This window comes from Eleutherodactylus coqui, chromosome 5 (assembly GCF_035609145.1).
Source record: "Eleutherodactylus coqui strain aEleCoq1 chromosome 5, aEleCoq1.hap1, whole genome shotgun sequence".
NCBI lineage: Eukaryota > Metazoa > Chordata > Amphibia > Anura > Eleutherodactylidae > Eleutherodactylus > Eleutherodactylus coqui.
In genome coordinates, this window is record NC_089841.1 from 275,538,133 (window position 1) to 275,558,550 (window position 20,418).

The 20,418-nt window shown below is 55.2% G+C and overlaps 1 protein-coding gene across 1 annotated transcript; it reads left to right on the forward strand.

Annotated features, from left to right (window-relative positions):
• Nucleotides 1-410: 410 nt before the first annotated feature.
• On the forward strand, nucleotides 411-19,832 carry BSG (basigin (Ok blood group)). The gene is made up of 8 exons (XM_066604762.1): nucleotides 411-570; nucleotides 12,426-12,582; nucleotides 13,523-13,611; nucleotides 15,318-15,457; nucleotides 16,592-16,868; nucleotides 17,213-17,237; nucleotides 17,746-17,807; nucleotides 19,235-19,832. The coding sequence occupies exons 1-7, from the start codon at nucleotides 504-506 to the stop codon at nucleotides 17,798-17,800; spliced, it is 810 nt and encodes a 269-aa protein (XP_066460859.1). The 5' UTR covers nucleotides 411-503; the 3' UTR covers nucleotides 17,801-17,807; nucleotides 19,235-19,832.
• Nucleotides 19,833-20,418: the final 586 nt, after the last annotated feature.

Sequence of the window (20,418 nt, forward strand, 5' to 3'; positions counted from 1 at the left end):
CGGGCAGGAGAAAAAATACCAGCAGTTCAGCAAAAACAAGATAACGGCCGCGGCGGAGAACCACCGGATCGGCACGTTTATGCTGCATGTGGTGCGCCGTAGGAACAAGACGCACCCAAGATGGCGGTTTTTCTGTTTTACTTCACTTTGAATTGTTTTCAGGTTTTTCAGTACATTAAATATCACTATTGGAAAATACAACTCGTCCCGCAAAAAACAACGGCAGGGGGGTAAATGGGAGGGGAGAAAGACCTCCACATCCTAAAGGGTTAATACATATCGCATCAATGTGCGGCTCACGGCCCTCATGGACAGGCGGCTGGTGTGAACGTGCGCCACCTCGTGGCCGAGAGAAGAGGCGTAGTCCCGCCCCGCACTGGAGGTCACACAGGATGGGCGGAGACTAGCGTGGCCGGAAGTGCGTGTGCAGCCCCGCCCCCCGCCGCCGGAAACAGCTGCCCCGCTCCTCACTAGGCTGCTGTGCGCCGAGGAGAGAGGACGCCATGGACAGCCGCGGGATCCTGGCTGCCGCCGCCGTGCTGCTGCTACTGGGAGGCGCCGAGTGCTCAGGTAACGGCCGGGGGGCGCGGGGAAGCCCCGGTGTGGGGCGGGTGACGTCACTACTTAAAGGGGACATTCGCCTCGTTTAACCCCTTAGTGGCGGCCGCCACAGCCTTTACTGCCCTGTGGGGGGCTCCTGCGCCAGCCTCATGGGGGAGGGGCGATAACTGCCCCCATCTGCAGGCTGCGTGGCACCAAGGGGGCCCTGTGGCCCCGCACACGTGTACTCCGCTGTACCGGCCCCCGCGGGCGGCCATGCTGCTGCTCATTCCACTTGTGTGGGATGCCCATGCAGGCAGAGTGGCGTGTTCTATCTTGGCGCGTCTTACGTGTTTCCTACATGCCAGTCGCCGTGCCCGGTGTAACTGCGGCTGCGCTGCCCGTCTCACTGCTCGCTCCACCTGCGATGCGGCACCACAACTTTCTTCTCGCAGGTATGCGGCGAATTACTGGCCGACCGTAGTCAGGTGATCAGGCCCCGCCTCCAGCGGAGTGTCAGACGGCGTAGACCGCACTGCCCAAGTACTGCGGTGTGCTGTCCTGCACGGGACTAAGCGGCGGGCACTTACCAACCCCCCCCCCCCTGCAGTCGGTGCTTCTAATTAAAAAACTCTTTTATTGTGCAATCGATTAGTAAGTGAACCCTCTGCCCCGTCCTGTGGTCGGCCGCTCCGAGGGTCTCACTGATGGGGGGCTTCTGGACACTTAACACTCCCCCTCCAAAAAAAGTACTCCAAGTTCCACAGCGCATTACTTGTCCCCTGTATCCCCCCACAAGGCGGCTGCACTGCGGAGTCCCTGAAGACCCCCGAGGGCGTCACTAAGGGGTTAATATGTGTCCTTGTAAGGAGGCCGGCGGCGGCGCTGTGACTTCTGGCACATGTAGGGTTAAGCGCACTGTTATATAGCGCTCGTGTCTTCGGCTGCTCGTCATTTGTAACATGTGATCTGTCAGTGAATAGAATCCTAGGCCGCCGCTGACTGCAGGGCCTGTGTAATCCTGGGGAGCTGCTACATTGTATCAAGCAGGTGGCCCCTGGGAGGCTTCATGTAGAGGCAGCGCCCCCCCAGGTGGCATCAAGATACAATGATACCGCCGGACTGACGCGCCCGCATTCTTCAGGACTCCATTGATGAGCCTGGCATAAGGCCTCATGCCCGCGGCACATGGGTATTTCATGCTGATCCCCGCCGGTCACTTTAAATTGACTTTCCCTTTTTTTCCCCTGTGGGAGGCCGCAGATTTCTCCGCACTGCGGCTCATCCCCCCCCCCCCCTAAGGGCCCGTGTCCACGAGCGGCGGATCATTGTGGTTCTCCGTTCACAGCATGCTGCGAATGGCCCCCTGATTCGTCTGCGGGATGCCACAGCGCCCGTGCACAGGGGGCCTAACTGATTCTAGTCTTCAGATCCAACGCACTGCGGCCCCCGCACCCCCAGAGAGATGAATGCAGCCAGATCCGCGGTAAAATGGAGCGTGCCGCGATTATCTGCGCATCACTGCAGGACTTATATGAAGTGCGGATGGCCAATGCTTCACTAGGGGGCGCCGAGAGCTGCGGGTCCCCCGCCCGTGGGCATCGGGCTAACCGATATGTTCATGGCGCTCCGTCCGCAGCGCGGCTGACACCTAGTCTAGTATTGATGATGGTAAATGGGTTGGTGATCCGGGTGATCAGGTTGGTCCAGGGAGTATTCTGGCTGCTATTATGGGCTACATTGGCTCCTGCCCTGTTGGCTTGTTGTGCCTTCCTCTGGCGCCCCTTCATCTACACGGCCTCCAGCAGGGCGGCGCTCATTGAGTAGCGAGCGGCTTCTTGCTCGGTGTAACCAGGAGGCGTTTAGTCTTTGGACAACTGCCTGTTCACCATGACTGGTGCGGGAGGAGATCTCCGGTGAGCGCTGCACCTCCAGTCACTGAACACCTGTCGCTCCGGCGAGGATCAATAGTCGTCCTGCGGGAAGATGCCCTGTACATTCCCAGAAGGCGGCGCGCCCTGGCATCCCTTGCTGAGGCTTGTGGGAGCGAGCGTCTTCACGGAGGGTTAGCGCTACTGGTGATCGCTCGCCCGGTCTAGTCTTACAGTATCCACCGCTCTCCACGATGGCAGCCGCTCCGATCAGCTGGTGCCGTATCCGGCGGCTGTCAGCCCTGGTCCGTCACGCTTGCTGCTTCTAGTGAGATGGTCACATAGCGTGACGGCGCGCCGGATTCCTCTGGGCTTGGCACAGTCTATGCCCATGTGACGCCCCTTGTTCTCTTCTGCAGTTTGCCCTCAGTAAGCCCGCTGGCCTGTTAATAATCCTCTTTGGTGTTCGGCCCCCGTGGGACTCGGCATGTGATTTACAAGCCCTTCAATAGCCGGCATTCTTCTGCGGCCCGCTGCAGTCTGCTTGACGTGCGCCCGTTCCACCATCGCCGGGGGCTTTGTGCCGCACGTGGCTGGTGTTTTCTGGCCCCTATTGAAGTGCAGTATGTAGGGGCACAACAAGCCCCCCGCAGCCGCCGCGGCCGTGGGATATAGACGGCAAGGTAAAAGCATCTGCCGGGGATGTGAGCCCTGCCCACGGGTGGGTACCTGCTGTGGGTGCCCGCCCTGCGGATCGCCAGCAGATAGCGCCCAGAGCGTGCGTTGGGAAGTCGATTCTTCCTGCTAGCCGCATGCTCCTTTTCCCCCCAGATTTGGCGCGGACGGCCTCCATTGAGGTCAGCGGAAGCCGTCCAATCTGCTGCCCTTCTGCAATGACCTTGTGGAAAGGTCGTGGATTCTGTCAACGCTGGGTGATTAGCAGTAGTTAAAAGAAACCCTGTACGGTGCGGGCCTGACGGCGAACCGCGCGGAGCGGCTGCGGTACGGAAGGAAACCAACCAGGTGGATCCACATGTGACGTCCGCGGCCCGAGGCAGGCTGGGAGCTGCAGATGAACGCGGTTTGGCGCGGGCTGTACCCGGGCGTCCGCCATCTGTGCAGATTACTGTCGGCTCACGCAGGGCCCGTTCACAGCTATTCGGCTCCGTATTAAAGCCTAAGGAGGCCCCGCTGGCTGCTGCACGCTGCGCTGTCAGACGTCTGTGGCGGCTGCGCTGTCCAACATGGGGCGGGTGCTGTTTTTATTTTTTGCGCATGAACATGCGTTTGCAGACCGATGAGAAGAATCAGTGGGTACTATTCTGTGTGGTGCATGCGGATCTGGTCGCTGACCAGGACATGTGACTGCTGCAGCCAATCACCAGGATGGGCGGAGTGATGACATAAGGCCCCGGTGTCATGTCTGTCACGACATGAGTGCTGGCTGCGGCCCGGTGGGCGGTCGTGGCGGCCATAGCTCTGCCCCTGAGATCCTACCCAGCGATGAGCTCTTCTGGACGGGCTGCGGGATTTCCCATTGGATTCTCCGAGTGTAAGGAAGGTAGTTCTGGGGCCGGTATACACAATAAGCGCCGCGGTGCGAACGCCGCCTCCGCTGTTCCTGGGATGGAAGACTTGTCCGTATCGTAGAAGATGACGCGCCGCCGGAGGGGAACGGCCAGCGTTTGGTGACCAGCCTCCATGAAGGAGATGCACCATTACCGCTGTGACGGCGTTCCGAGTAGGCCGGTCTCACAAATGTACTAGGCGCACAATGGCGTCGGCGTGCGCTGCTTCCCGCTGGGCCCCGCGCTGCTTCCCGCTGGGCCCCGCGCTGCTTCCCGCTGGGCCCCGCGCTGCTTCCCGCTGGGCCCCGCGCTGCTTCCCGCTGGGCCCCGCGCTGGGCCCCGCGCTGGGCCCCGCGCTGCTTCCCGCTGGGCCCCGCGCTGCTTCCCGCTGGGCCCCGCGCTGCTTCCCGCTGGGCCCCGCGCTGCTTCCCGCTGGGCCCCGCGCTGCTTCCCGCTGGGCCCCGCGCTGCTTCCCGCTGGGCCCCGCGCTGCTTCCCGCTGGGCCCCGCGCTGCTTCCCGCTGGGCCCCGCGCTGCTTCCCGCTGGGCCCCGCGCTGCTTCCCGCTGGGCCCCGCGCTGCTTCCCGCTGGGCCCCGCGCTGCTTCCCGCTGGGCCCCGCGCTGCTTCCCGCTGGGCCCCGCGCTGCTTCCCGCTGGGCCCCGCGCTGCTTCCCGCTGGGCCCCGCGCTGCTTCCCGCTGGGCCCCGCGCTGCGGTATATTTGTTGCACATATTATGCGTGTAGAAAAATCTCAGCACGTTCTATTTTCCTGCGTTTTACGTGTAAAAGAGCCCTATTCAGGGTGCGTCCCCAACGCAATCACTGTGTGTGATTTTACATGTGTTGCTAGGAGACAAAAGAAAGCAGTAAGTTGTAGGTAGACGGGAGCCTGCAGGGCCCGCAGCGCTGCGGGTATACGCACTGTGGCTATAGGCAGACTCGTGGCTCTGATGCTTCGGACGTGGCGGCCAACAGAGCCTCATCCTCTAGTGAAGAAACTCAAAGCGCCGCGACCATCACAGTAAAGCACAAGAACATGGCGCCTGTGAGCGCTAGAAGGACGTTTCATGGGGTTGGGCAACTTCTGCCACCGTTCCCTGTTGGCGCGCATCGGCAGATTGCGGGGAGGTTACCCTGCGGGCGCGTGGCTCCGGCCTCGTAAAGGCTCATCGGTTTGCTTGGGGTGTTCTTAGTAATTGCGCTGATTGACAGAATGATTGTATGACGAGCCCCCATATTTTGGGTGGGTACTCGTAGATTTGCTGTGCGGCTCTCCACGGATAAGGGACTCGGCTCTATTTCTACACGCTGTCCAGGATCTTGGTGCCCGGTGACACCTGGGCATTAGTCTGGTCTCACCTGGGCACCCGGTGACACCTGGGCATTAGTCTGGTCTCACCTGGGCACCCGGTGACACCTGGGCATTAGTCTGGTCTCACCTGGGCACCCGGTGACACCTGGGCATTAGTCTGGTCTCACCTGGGCACCCGGTGACACCTGGGCATTAGTCTGGTCTCACCTGGGCACCCGGTGACACCTGGGCATTAGTCTGGTCTCACCTGGGCACCCGGTGACACCTGGGCATTAGTCTGGTCTCACCTGGGCACCCGGTGACACCTGGGCATTAGTCTGGTCTCACCTGGGCACCCGGTGACACCTGGGCATTAGTCTGGTCTCACCTGGGCACCCGGTGACACCTGGGCATTAGTCTGGTCTCACCTGGGCACCCGGTGACACCTGGGCATTAGTCTGGTCTCACCTGGGCACCCGGTGACAGCTGGGCATTAGTCTGGTCTCACCTGGGCACCCGGTGACAGCTGGGCATTAGTCTGGTCTCACCTGGGCACCCGGTGACACCTGGGCATTAGTCTGGTCTCACCTGGGCACCCGGTGAGTGTTTTTCTACATTTCACCACAATTGATTGCTGCTAAACTTTTTGCCCTTGGCGCTCTCCTCTCACTTATTTCTCACGCATGGCACCTGTTGGCAGTTTTGCCGTCACGCCGGTTAATACCTCGCCGCTCCCGGACACGGCTGAAGCCGATGGTCATTATAGCTTTACTGCATGATCCGCGTTACACGGCCGCGAACCCACTCATCAATCGCTTCCTTGACATCTGCGGCGCGATCTTTCTGCAGTTTTCCCCATGGAGCCTTTTTAGCGCATCTCATGAACTTGGGCTTTTCGTGCGATGTGTGTTTGAGAAACTCAAGTGGCAGCGCTGTGTTGGCGAGAAAAAGCAGCGCTGGCGCTCCAAGACCGCAGGAAAAGTTGTTTTTCCGTGCAGCGATATCGCGATCGCCAGTGTGGCAGAGCCCCAAGGGCGCTGCTACGTGAGTGCCGTACTGCAGTAGTGGTATTGGGCAGCCCGACAATTACCGGGAAGCGCATGCAGTAGTGGTGGCCACTAGTGAACGTGGAGCGGCCCCCTGAGGGCTCAGACGGACTGCGGCTGATGGGATTTACTGCGGCTTTTGGTCCTCTTTAGGAAGTATGTGTTACTTGTGTCGTCGCAGCGGATCTTTTTCGCACCCGTAGACTTGGATGGGTTTTATGTACGTTTAATAAAAAAAAGTTTAAATACCCCAAAGTGAGTCCGTGGGATTTGAGCGCTGCATGTTGTGTGAATGAGCCCGCAGGCGGCGTCCGCACGGACATTACACAGCACTTGCAGTAGCGCCAAAGTGGACGAGATTCTTAACATCTCATCCACAAGCTGCAGATATAACCGGCGCTGGTCTGCGCCGAATGCAGCGCCACTGCTTGCCAGTCTGATGGCGGCTTCCACTGTGGAGGTCAGCTCTTCTTAATAAGGGGGTGAATCCACGATAACCCTGCAGCGGATGGCGGACAGGGAGGAAGGCGCCCGCAGGGGGTGCTTCCTCATTCATTGACATTCGCTGTGTTTACACTCAACGATATCCTTCACTTTTGCTCATTGGAACGATTATTCAAAAGAATTGTTCAGTGTGAAAGTACCTTTCGGGCTCGTGGCCCCCGGGGCGGGCTCGTGGCCCCCGGACTTACTCCGGGGTAACAGCGGTGGTAAACAAAGTCCTCGCGGTCTCCGCTAATGCCATATTAATGGACACCTCCGCTGCGGAACAACATGGTGATATAAAGCCCGCCGCGCGTTTGGTTTGTTTTCCCAGCAGCGGAAATCTGCTGCAGAATCGCGCATGAAAAACCATTGGGTTCAGTAGAAGCTAAAGCTGCGTTATTCTGTCGCGGGGAAATACGGCAGAAGTGCGTCCGTCGGTGTTATATAGAGCGATGATCATTCAGTCACTTAAAACATTGAAACGTGAAGTCATTTGTTGTCTTAAGGCCCTTTTACACACAAAGATAATCACTTAGGGCTCCTCCCACGGACGGATTTCCACCACGTAATTCGCGGCGGATTGCCCACAGGTATTAGGTTCTACTGAACCTAATAGCTCAGGGCTCACGGTGCGGAATTCCACACCGTGAAATCTCCCGTCCTCGCCCGCGGCATGCTGTATGTGCCGCGGATGTACGCGCGGACGGCTTCCATTGCAGTCAATGGAAGCCTTCCGTTCACGCTATCTTCTGCTGTAGCACAGCGGAAGATAGTGTGAAATCGCCTCTCTGCCTACCGCCGTGTCATGTGGCGTGGCTGGCGTGTCACATGACGCTGCGGCGCCTTATGCGGGAGTGAGGACGCCGGATCCACAGGTAAGTTTGGGGGGCGCCGTGACGGGCTCCGCGGCAGAATTCCACGGCCGTGTGCAGCCGGCTTTAAGTGGCAGAACTGAATGAACTGGCGACACTTTTGCCTACAGTAAGAGGTGCAGCTCATCGCTCTAATCTCTTGTATGCTCCTCCGTTGTTTGCTCAGCTGGGCGTGTGTTTAGGCGGTTGTTATTGCTGAGCAAACATCTGGCTGCGCATTGTTCTCCTTGCGGCTGAGTAAACATTCTACTCAGTAAACAAACCCGCCGCTGGAAACGCAGAACGTACCGTGTTCAAGCTGAAAGACTCTCCAGCGGTCGGACGATGGACTCTATGCCAGCCTAGTTGTGCACACGGTGCCATCCGACCCATACAGACGTTTCAGGGCCATTTTCCACGGGCCGGTCTGTCGGGTGCTAAGCAGGCTAGAGACCAGGTCCGTTGACCAGTACTGTCCGTGTACGTATGGCCTTAGTAATAGGAGGTCGTGGACCTTTCATACATCCACTGCCTGTTTACATGGCCGCACCGTCCCGTCCTCTGCATGCAGACACTGAATGACAAGCGAACCAATCCTCATCCCTCGGTGTAAATGTGCGCACGGACTGACCGGCAATCGGTTTTATTGCTGCGTGTACAAGGGCTCTTGTAGAGTCGGCTGAACCGGCGGTGGACACAGATGTGACCACCAGGACGGCAGCCGCTCGGTAGACCTTCGTCAGGTAGCGGGGTGACATTGAACAAAGGTCATCTGCCAGCGGTGTCCCCTCACAGGAATGCTGGCCGTCCTGCTGTCTCCCCCCTCCAGCCGCCGCAGGCTTGTGTTCTCTGCCAGCAAGGCCTGGCGGTCTGTAAGCACACAGCTACAGATTAGGCTGGAGGTGACCTTGGGTGAGTCACAGGACTGACGGGTGTTGCCATCAGCAGACTGGAGAAGGTCCGAGCTGCAATTAGTCCTCGCCGCGAGGGGGGAGACAAAAGCGTATTCTCTCACCTCACTAGCAGTCTGCAGCGCTTCTATAGCCGCGGCGTAAAGCCTTGTGTGCCTGGAATCTAGCTCTGTTCACGGAGGGTTATGTGACGGCCGCTGAGGCGTGCCGGGTCCCTTTATAGCCAGCAGTGTATATAGACAAGTAGTATACGCTATAATGGCCACCTAGACTCACTTGCACTTGGTGCACTCTGCATGTACGCGGCTCGCCTCATGGGGGGTAGTAGGGCATGTTCACATAGGACGGGTTTCATGCAGACTTCTCATTTACAGGAGCAGCAAATGTTTGAGGGCTTCAGGATGGCCTGCCCACGCTGCAGAAAAATCATTAAACAGACCGGCTGCGGTCTAAGGTCTGCCCGGATACACCGCAGCGTCCGCCTCTAAGTGACGGATCAGTTCTGCCTTAATCGAGGAGCTGTAGGAGGGGAGCGCTCTGGGGGGCGAGGAGCTGTAGGAGGGGAGCGCGCCACAGACCCAAAAATGGTCCCGAAGTGAGATGCCACAAAACTTTGGTGCGTTTGCTAACAGCATCGCCCCTTGGTCTATTAGTCGGGACTCCTTTTAGTGTACCTGACAAAGGTCAACAGCTGCTCTACAAGTGCCCAAATGTCATGGGTAAAGGGCGGCCGCTGGAGTGACACCGGACCCGCCGCGCCTGTTGCTGTATATTAAGTTCGGCACCAGACCCTTGCCGGTGCGCTCGGAGGGGGGCGGCTAACTTTGCCATTCCCACGGCTTGTCGTGTGCTGGAAGGCTTCATGGCGTCAGCGTCTCTCGCCCGGCACCCCTCTTTCATGTAGTGACATTAGAAGTGACATGGGTTAAATGAGTGGGGCCGGTGCTGCCCCCTACAGGCCAGTTTTGAGCGCCCTGTGATGCATGAGGTCTTAGGGCTGCTGTGACTTTGCCAATGGGGACAAACGCTTGCTGACTGGGAATATTGCATTGATCTGGCTACTGGAATCGTAAAAATGGCCCAAGCAGCACCTGCTTACTACGGCTTCACCTGTGAGGTATAGGCATCCAACGCAGCCCGGCCCCTCACCTCAATATGTGGCCCTTGACCAGGGCCGGACACGGAAGGAGAATGCAGCCAGTGCTTGCCTCTAGGCTGGCTGCGGGGCGTGGGGCTGCCTGCGGCGACGCTTCTCTTGCCTCTAGGCTGGCTGCGGGGCGTGGGGCTGCCTGCGGCGACGCTTTTCTTGCCTCTAGGCTGGCTGCGGGGCGTGGGGCTGCCTGCGATGCCGCCTCTCTTGCCCCTATTCTGCCGGCGGCGCCGCCTCTCTTGCCCCTATTCTGCCGGCGGCGCCGCCTCTCTTGCCCCTATTCTGCCGGCGGCGCCGCCTCTCTTGCCCCTATTCTGCCGGCGGCGCCGCCTCTCTTGCCCCTATTCTGCCGGCGGCGCCGCCTCTCTTGCCCCTATTCTGCCGGCGGCGCCGCCTCTCTTGCCTCTAGGCTGGCCGCGGGGTGTGGGGCTGCCTGCGGCGCCGCCTCTCTTGCCCCTATTCTGCCGGCGGCGCCGCCTCTCTTGCCCCTATTCTGCCGGCGGCGCCGCCTCTCTTGCCCCTATTCTGCCGGCGGCGCCGCCTCTCTTGCCCCTATTCTGCCGGCGGCGCCGCCTCTCTTGCCCCTATTCTGCCGGCGGCGCCGCCTCTCTTGCCCCTATTCTGCCGGCGGCGCCGCCTCTCTTGCCCCTATTCTGCCGGCGGCGCCGCCTCTCTTGCCCCTATTCTGCCGGCGGCGCCGCCTCTCTTGCCCCTATTCTGCCGGCGGCGCCGCCTCTCTTGCCCCTATTCTGCCGCCGGCGCCGCCTCTCTTGCCTCTTCTACTGGTAAATATTGCACAATATCTATCGGTAAATGCTGACTCATGCAGACCCAGGAGGCGCTGCGCCCAGGAATGTCTGCACAGCGCGGGGTTAATGTTTAACAACTTAAAACAAACGGAGTTGTGGCAGGAGATGTTCCGGATCTTTCTGGGTCCTGAAACTCCTTGAAGCAATGACCTGAGGCCCGTTTACACGTCCCACTTCTGGTGTCTGTCAGTAAGGCACACGTGTGGATCTGGTAAGGAGGGGTCTTCACACTTCAGCGCTGCTGGTTTTGCACCCACACATCTGAGGGGTCACTCATACCGGTGTATGGGGGTGTAACATGTGGGGCAGCCCTGTAACATGCATATGGTAAATCCCTCTAGCTTGTATCGGTGCGTAATACAATATGACTGGGGGGGGGGGGTTCACACGCATGAAGAGAAATGCCGGTGTGAGCGGCCCAATAGTCAGTGGGCTTCTAGCACCGTGTATGAAAAATCTGCGTGTGATACACAGCCGCCATACGCCGCAGTCATCCGCAGTACTGAAGTCCAGCATGCAGGCTGCCCGGCTGGAATCTGCTGCGCGCCTCCTGCATGCGGAATCCAACCCCGTCGCGTGAGCCCGGCCTAAAACTGGACACAGACGAAGGTCGGCAACAATGGGCTTATTGCTCTACAGGCTCTTGTTTGGATCTAATCTGGTAATTGTGACTTGTCCTATTTAGCCTAATTAGCTGCTGGGGAGAGAGGGCTCGTTAACCGCTTGCTCTGTGATTAGCATCTTCTTCCTTCGCTCCCTAATGCACTAGATCATGTAGCTGGTCGTATATACCACCTCTAGCCTGCTGTATATTTGGTGTACTCTTCTGGTTAACCTCTTCACTCCCACCCCACAGCCGGGTTCATTAAGTCTCCCCTCTCGGAGGTCAGACTGACGGGAGAATCGGTGGCTCTACACTGCGAGGCCGTTGGCCGTCCAATGCCAGAGATACAATGGTGGTTTGAGGCAGACTATAGCAATGAGAGCTTCGCTCAGCTGTGGGATGGAGCCCGAGAAGACCGTGTACAGATGAATGCCACATACGTCTTCCATGCCGCAAGTACCCTCTATCTCTTCAACCTCGACCCGGAAGATTCCGGAACCTATGAGTGCCGTGCCAGCAATGATCCAGACCGCAACCATCTGACGAAGAGCCCTCGCATCAAGTGGATTCGTTCACAGGCCAATGTCATTGTCTTAGACCGTGAGTTGGAAAGCAGATTCTGAAGGAACCCTGTGATGTCCTGAAGACCCGCTCCCCCCAGCCAAGTCTCCCCACTCAGTGTTGTAGTCCTGACTTAGCTGACCGCTTGGTTCCCCTCATGTTGGCTTTGATCCTCAACTCCAAGGCTCCACTCGCACAGCTCTTCCCATCCTCCTCCTCCTCCTCCATAACAGGACTACTGCTGGGTGGAATGCCCTTCATGGACCTCGTTGCCTCCCCCTTAACCCTTTGTCTATTCCCGTTGAGATCCTTACAGCTGGAGTGGCTGCTCTCCTGGCTCCAGGCCATTAATGCTCCCTACAATTGGTCCTATTGGCAGCACTGCCATCTATCCAATCTCCAGATACAACCATATATCTATCGTTGCTGTCCCCGACCTTCAGTGCCACCGACCCTTCTCCCGTCCGCTAGTCTATAGAACCATCCAGCCTCCTGTTCTTCCCGGCTCCTCCAAGTAGTGTGTGATGGTGTTAGTAACTTCCTCGGGGCTCTTGTAGACGGATTGTATCGGCTCTCCACATGTTCAGTGTTAGAAATGTTCATCTCTGTATTTTATACACCAGAATGTTTGTCTCTTATCAATACCTCCTAATTACTAAGTATCGGTGTTGGCGGTGTCTGGTGGACCTAGCCGTGATGCCATGTCTGGACACCATTCTAACCCTAATGTCTCCACAGATCCACGCATTGTAACCAGCTCCCCGGATGCGCCTGGCGGGGAGATACTAACCTGCAACTTGACGGACCCTTCTTTTCAAATTTCTGGTCACCAGTGGCTTAAGGGGGAAAAGATTGTCCAGGAAGACAAGGACGGCTCTCTGGTCACAAGCTACAAGTACGTACCAGTATAGAACGGCCTCTCTGCCGCAGCCTCATCAGACCCTTCTGTCCTGCGGTGGGCTTTGTTCCTCTGGTGGGCTCACATTAAAGGGGTTCTCCAGTAGCGTATCAGTGTCCAATAACACAGTGGCACAACTGACCCCCAGAACCCATTTCAGGACTCTGACACAGGCTGATTGGTGAGGGTACTTGGTGTCAGAGCTGATGTCGAGGACCTATCCCTAGAGACGCCCCCGCACGGGTAGAGACGTTTATCCTGATGACCTGGGCAGGAACTTATAAATGTGCATAGACCTTTCTAGGGAAAGATCTTCTTGGCCCCTCGGAGCGCCGCAGCTCTGAAGACGGCTTGTATAATGGAAGATGTTAGACCTCATGCACATGGCATCCAGGCCTGGCGGTGCCCGCACGGGCCTGCTCCTCAGTCTGTACTGTGGACGCTCCGCACGGCTCGCCATTGGATATGCGCAGTATGGATTTTTCTGCAATGTCCGTTGGGGGAAGGGCCACAGATTAGATGGCTTTCATTGACTTTTCAATGGAATCTGTCCATAAATAAAGCATGCTGTGACTTTCTCCTCGGGGGTAACCTGGAATTGGTTCTACTTGTGTGCATGAACACTCACAGCGTGCTTTGGGCGGTATTTGCTGCAGAATGCGGTGGTGGACGCCCAATCCAGATTCTGCAATGCAAATCCTCCTGTGTGCATGAGGCCTTCCAGGGATGACAGCTGGCCACTGCCTGCAGTAACATCCGTGTAACAGAGGGGCGGCGCTTCAAGCTGTCGGAGGAGGTCGTGCCACTGAGCCACCCATGCCCTCCTGAGGGGTTAACTGCTTCCCATGACCTGTCTGCCCCACATGAACGGAGTGAAACAATCTGCTGCTTGTGTTTTTCCCCACGGTTTATTAAATGGCGCACTTGGTATTTCCAGCATTTCGGAGGTGAGCGCCGAGAGCTCCGGACAATATACCTGCAAGTTCCTGAGCGTTCCGGACATCGTGGGACTGATCAATGTGACAGGTGAGGTGCCACAACGCTTCTACTCTAACCTCCTTAATGACGGGGCTTTTGTTAAGTTTTTCCTCCCAGCTTTCATCAGTCGGCGCGGCTTTAACCTTTTTTGCGGGACGACTTGTATTTTTCAGTGGTATTTAATGCTTTTAGAAACTTCTAAAAACTTGTAAGTGGAATGAATTTTTTTTTATCCTGTATTTGGGGCATCTTGTTTCTACGGGCACGCACGGCGGCAAACGTGGCAACCGTTTTTTTTTCTTCAGGTCAGTGCAGTTATGACGATGCCACATTTATATAGTCGTGTCTTTTGCTTTGGGGTTTTTCCTTGTTTTCCTTTCTGTATCACTTAATGTTTAAGGAATGACTTTTGCTGCCCTCCTCTGACCGCCATAGTCGTCCTCTGACCGCCATAGTCGTCCTCTGACCGCCATAGTCGTCCTCTGACCGCCATAGTCGTCCTCTGACCGCCATAGTCGTCCTCTGACCGCCATAGTCGTCCTCTGACCGCCATAGTCGTCCTCTGACCGCCATAGTCGTCCTCTGACCGCCATAGTCGTCCTCTGACCGCCATAGTCGTCCTCTGACCGCCATAGTCGTCCTCTGACCGCCATAGTCGTCCTCTGACCGCCATAGTCGTCCTCTGACCGCCATAGTCGTCCTCTGACCGCCATAGTCGTCCTCTGACCGCCATAGTCGTCCTCTGACCGCCATAGTCGTCCTCTGACCGCCATAGTCGTCCTCTGACCGCCATAGTCGTCCTCTGACCGCCATAGTCGTCCTCTGACCGCCATAGTCGTCCTCTGACCGCCATAGTCGTCCTCTGACCGCCATAGTCGTCCTCTGACCGCCATAGTCGTCCTCTGACCGCCATAGTCGTCCTCTGACCGCCATAGTCGTCCTCTGACCGCCATAGTCGTCCTCTGACCGCCATAGTCGTCCTCTGACCGCCATAGTCGTCCTCTGACCGCCATAGTCGTCCTCTCCAGGACTTGATTATAAATATGGGTAACGGGCTTACTTACTCTAAACTCTTAATGGCTTATGTTTTGTACTTTTTTTCTATTGCCCTCATAGGGGATTTGATCTTGCAACCATTTGATCAGTCATTAGGATTGCATTCTACTCTTAGACCATGCCACATGCTTGCGTTGGTAATCAGTCAGCCATGGCAGCACTGGGGTTCTTCAGAAGGCCTCAAGCAGCCATTGCAACACAACAGCATCCTGCAATCTCAGCATGTTGGGGTGGTCGGACCCCCGGAATACTAAATGCCTGTCTGAGCGGATAGCTGTCTGATTGGCCGGGACCGCATTATATTAAATACTTCGGCTGCCGATCCCGCTCCATATAAATTCCACGACGTGACTGTAAACCCTTCACCCCACAGGAAGGCAAGATGTCCTAAACAGAAGCCGCTACACTTTGGGGCAATACGGACTTGTGTCCAAAGCTTTGTCTGCTACTAAGCGTCCTCCACGCCGTGATGGTCGGGGATCTACCTGCGCCAGCAACTGGCTTTAATAGATTGGGGTCCTAAATGATATTTTGGGTGCAGCGATCAGTAAGCAGATCTCATGGTATTAGATAAACCATAATGCACCTCCGTTACACGATTCCAGGAAGGTCCTGAACGCCCGACCACCGACGCACGGCCCGATATTCTGGAGCTCAGCTTGCAAATCTAACGCTTGATTTCTGACTTTCTTTCTTAGTTCCGCCTCATGTTGTGGCTTATAAGAAGACGGAGCATGCCAATGAGGGGGACACAGGAGTTCTGACTTGTAAGAGTAACTCCTACCCCCTTGTGGAGCAGTGGACGTGGTACCGGTCCTCTGAAGATGGCGGCCTTGAGGTTTGGAACATTGTGTATTTCCTATAGAATGCTTGAAGCCATATACTTCATATACCATGATGGCTGCAGGATTACACCAACTACTTGTTCATGATGGGCATATATAAACAGTTGGCTTTACCGGAGTGCTGCAACATTCTTCCAAGGGACTGGATGGCAGTTGATCTTGCTGGCACCCACCACATTTACACGGCCCTGAGTGCTGCTTTAGGATTGTAATCCACCTTTGACAACTTTTATGAGGATGTCAAGTGAAATGAATAGGCTGCCTGTAAACGTAGGAGCTCATAACCTCAGCTGGAAAGGGACCCGAGCGGTCGGCTCTGCTAATGGGGCTCATAGACTGTATCCATCATCCATCTTTATACCAACTCCCTCAATAATTGCCAGTTGCCCATTGGGGGAAATCCTAGGGTTCCGCTTGTCATTAGCAGTCTGTGCCTGAAAGAATGACCTGGTGGGCCCTCTTCCAGGAGTTCAGCCTGACCCCCTGACATGATGTGAATGCCCCTTAGGGACTTCTCAGCGTCCTGTAACCGAGTAGGCTGGAAAGCTTGCTGTAACATCATGTATCTGTTAGCTGGTAAAAGGTTTCCTATCTACAGGATGACTTGGCTTCTCTTACTGAGACAATCACATTTTGCTCTGAGTAACACGGTACCACCCGTTTTTCCCCTTGTACCCGCCTGTGCCCTGGCCACACTGCCACGGCTGGTCACTTAGTTTCTAATAACAGCTCCTTGTAACTCCATGTCTGTCCTTCAGTGGCTCCTTGTGTATTTTTTACTTTGGCTCATAGACTATTTTCCTACTGTGCTTAGACATAGCCGCACCGAGACCCCCCATGGACAGGATGGAGCTGGGGAAGCGGGTCCACCCTCCTTGCTCCATTGTTGCAGTTCACTGGCTGTGACGCCGGCACAAACTTTGCTTTGTCCGGTTTCCTGGCCTTCAGCGGTTGTCGTGTAATAAAGGAATGTGGTCACATAACTACCTGCAGCAATGTTTCTTGTTCTAGAAGGAAGGTCTCATGTTCAGCTGGACGGGATGTCGGTCAGGCTGACCAGACCGCCATCTTCTGAGACTCCTAGTTGCGTGTTTTTATCTTGTGTTAACACGTCTTCCCCTCTCTAGCCCATAGTGAACGGCACAGACGAGCGCTACAGCATGAAGTCCACCGGAAATAAGACAGAACTTCGCATTCACCAACTAGACATTGAAAAGGATCAGGGCGACTATATCTGCAATGGATCCAATGTGCTGGGCATCACGGGGGCCACGGTTGCCCTTCGTGTTCGCAGTCGTCTCGCAGCTCTGTGGCCTTTCCTTGGTATTGTAGCGGAGGTTCTGATTCTAGTCACAATTATCTTTATCTATGAGAAGAGGAGAAAGCCTGACGAGGTCCCTGAAGGTGAGCCAATGCCTGCAAGGAATGTATCTCGTGCATTATGGATACATTGTCCCTGCAGTGCCGTACATGGCGTTACTGTCCCTAATACACCGGAAGGTTCTGGTCTTGCATCCACTCTTATAGCAATGTGTTTTGTTTTTTCCTACCACTTCTGAGCCACAGGAAGGGGCAACTCTTTTGGTAAGACTGTAACTCGATGCTTTGCTTTTTGCATGTAGCACAATTCAGAGATTCAATAGGTCAGATAATACTTGGCTCAGTTTCTGCTCTGCTGTATCAATCATCGCCTGCATGGAGACAAATGCTGTGCTAAACCATTAACGCTTGTTTGTATCTTCCCGCAGATGAAGACGGCGGCTGCGCACCCCTGTAAGTAACTACACTTTGGCTTCAGAAGAGTCCACTAAGTAGAAATAAGTTTAACAGAACAAACTCTTGTGTGAACAGAGAACTCTGCTCCAATCCCCACCGGCGTCAGTAGACTATTGTTTCAGTGCATTTCCATTTGGTTTTTGGTGTATACAACCAATGGGCCACTGGCGTACATATAGGACTTGCAGTGGGTGTGGTCACACCTGGGGCCAGGAGCCCTAGGGGGCCCATAAAGTCTCTCTTCCCCCGCATTGCAAACCAATGCTATCAATGAAGCTTTATAGTTGGGGGCCCAGTTCCAGGCCTTGCACTGGGGCCCCACAGCTTCAAGTCACGCCTCTGTAATGGGCTCTGTAAGCGGACATTCCCCCAATGTAGTGAAGGATGTGACTTTCTCCCATTGTGTGTCCCCACTGTTCTATTGGCTCTAATAACAAAGCTGTTAATAATTTGGGGAAGTTCCTGTCTGGAGTAAAAAGTTCATTTTTGTTTTCTGTTACTTTAGGAAAAGCAATGCTGGTGCGAACCATGAGACCGTGCGGCAGAGAAACTCGAGCTGAGCCGTAGGTGAGGCCTGATACTAATTGGAGGGGGAGACCTAATGACTTGAGATACCAGTCGTGTAGCAAAAGGTTTCTGAAAGAATTTGGCTTCCCTTCCCTCCACGCACGGCCGACGGCTCGTCCTCAAATGTCAAAGTGCAGCATGACATCTAAAGGTTAACGAGGAGAATGTGTCCGTTCTAAAAGTGGATGCTGTCCTTGTTGCAATTGATTCGTTTCACATTAGGGAGGTCTCTGGATGTCATCTGTTCACTCAATAGGATGGGCTTTGTTTTCTTTTCCTACAATTAAGGGCTTTTTCTCACGGGCATTGGCATTTTTACGTGCGCCCACCGGCACCATAAAAACGTGTGAACGGGCACACGTTCAGACGGCCCGAGCCTGGCAGATATAGGCCGAGCCCGCAATGCCATTGGGTGGGTGAAAAGCGTATATCGGCTGGGCGTGAAAACCCGACTGATCTACGCCCGTGTGAATCCAGCCTTAGAGTAGAAACTGATCTGCTTTGTTTGTTGCACATACCCCTCTACATGGCAAGTGTGGAAGGGGTTGTTCCAAAATGCACTCCCCTGACCATGGAATAGGTGATATGTCTGGCTGGTTGAGGTTTTCACTTCTGAGACCCCCAGTGACTTTGAGAACAGGGGGTCCCATAACCTCCACCTTCCTGCTGTGAGGAGGGGACTAAATGGGAGTGATGGCTGCTAATGTGCAGTGCCACTCAATTCCTATTCAGTGGGACTGCTGGAGATGAAGGTACAATCGCTCGGCTATTCCCGTCAGCCCCATTAAAACGAATAGTGTCAGCCATCGCTCCGTTTGTGGAACATCTGTGATGGGTGGGAGAAGCATCTCTGCAGTGATGAAGAGGCCACGGGTCCCCGTTCTTGGTATCAGCGGGGTCCCAACCCACCAAGTACACTGATCCCCCTATCCAGAGTATAGGGAATCGGTTAATACTGGTACAACCCCTTAAAGAGTGGGGCTCAGCTTGACATGACGCGTTTACCTTGCATACAGACAACGGGGGGCCGGTGCCAACGTGGCTTTTTAAAATGATTTTAGACTGTTTATGTACAAATGGGCTGTGAATATTTAACTACTTTGGGATTTTCCACTGTGAGGACTATAAGCCGTGCGTGTCTGCAGCCCCGGACTAATAGCATTTAGTATGAACTGTAAGGTGATTACAATCCAACTGCTCTACAGCCTCCCATGTCATAAGACGCAGCGAACTGCGGACAGCTCAGGGGTCTCGGGACATTAGTAACCCGGGTGCAGGGCAAGAGACTGAGCTCTGAATGGGTCGGGCACCCCCTCTTGGGTCGTCAGGCATTCCACCACATGACCCAAGTGTCCCTTTAATTGGTTTAGAGACAAGAAGATAAAGGTCAGCGATAAGTTAACTTGTGTTCCTTTCGCTCCCTGCAGATAACGGAAGATTACATGATTGAACAAGTTGAAGACTTTCCTGTCCTCTTGATATTCTTCACGGAATCAACCAATCCTGATTGTTCTTACTTTCATCTGTGTAAAATGTAGACGTTCCTTTGCTCGATACACAAACCCGTGCCCCTGTGTCCTTGGCGGATATAAATTAGGTAGCGGCTCTGCTGGCGTGTGCCCGGTGTGCCGCCGCTGGTGAATAGGTTTGATATCTCGTATTCTAAGATCCGGTAGTGGTGTCTTTGTTTTTCCTTCAGGCTGGGGCTCCATAAAGGTCTTTGTAGCGCACCTTCCAGGGGCGTGCCGGCTGCCGTTCCCAGGAGTGCGCCGAGTTACATGCAGCTCGGGCCCGCACAGCACAGTGTCCCCGGAGCCCCGGCCATCCCGGCCCAGATCCCTATACTTTCTCTACAGTTATCTTCGTCTTTGTTCTTGCGGGACTGGAATGCTTTTCATAGGGAGGATATTGCAGAAATTCTTATCCACAATCTGATGATTTGTTTGTTTTCTGACAGTTTTTAACACTGGATTGTACATTTTTGTGTCTGAAGAGAAACCGCACCAATAAAAACTTCTCTCCTTGTTTTGTTCTTTCCTTTAACTTTAATGGCATTTGCTAATAATGGCAAGGCTCACGAAGCACCGTCTGTGCAGCGACTAAACAGGCTTGTGCCACAGATCTGCTTGCTGGAACTTCTTCCAAAGACACGGTGGTTTTAGTGTGGAGGTGGATGGTGTCTGCTAGCATGAAATGGAGCACTTGGGAGGCGTTTGCCAAGCGACAAAGTATAGCATTGTCTTGGGATGGTAATCCTCAAAACTGTCATAATCCCTGAGGCCATTGCAAAAATGCATATTCTGTACATTTTAGAAAAATATTTTATAAGTGAGACTACTCACTGATCTACAAAAATGACCGTACCCACCCATGCTGAATGCACAGCCGGGCATCAGAAGCCAATAGTGTGTCGCTGGGCATCAGAAGCCAAGAGTGTGTCGCTGGGCATCAGAAGCCAAGAGTGTGTCGCTGGGCATCAGAAGCCAAGAGTGTGTCGCTGGGCATATAAGAAATGGATGCTGGACAGCAGGCTGGCCATGGAATCCACTAGGACTTCTCTCGGGGGGCTACTTGTCTCACTGGAGACTAAAAGCATTATAAAGTAACTTAG

Excerpts from the sequence above, each read along its gene's own strand:
- BSG (XM_066604762.1), top strand. The coding sequence starts at position 504 with ATGGACAGCCGCGGGATCCTGGCTGCCGCCGCCGTGCTGCTGCTACTG. Across the intron at positions 571-12,425 it reads GGGAGGCGCCGAGTGCTCAG|ATCCACGCATTGTAACCAGC; the intron begins GTAACGGCCGGG and ends ATGTCTCCACAG. Across the intron at positions 12,583-13,522 it reads TCTCTGGTCACAAGCTACAA|CATTTCGGAGGTGAGCGCCG; the intron begins GTACGTACCAGT and ends TGGTATTTCCAG.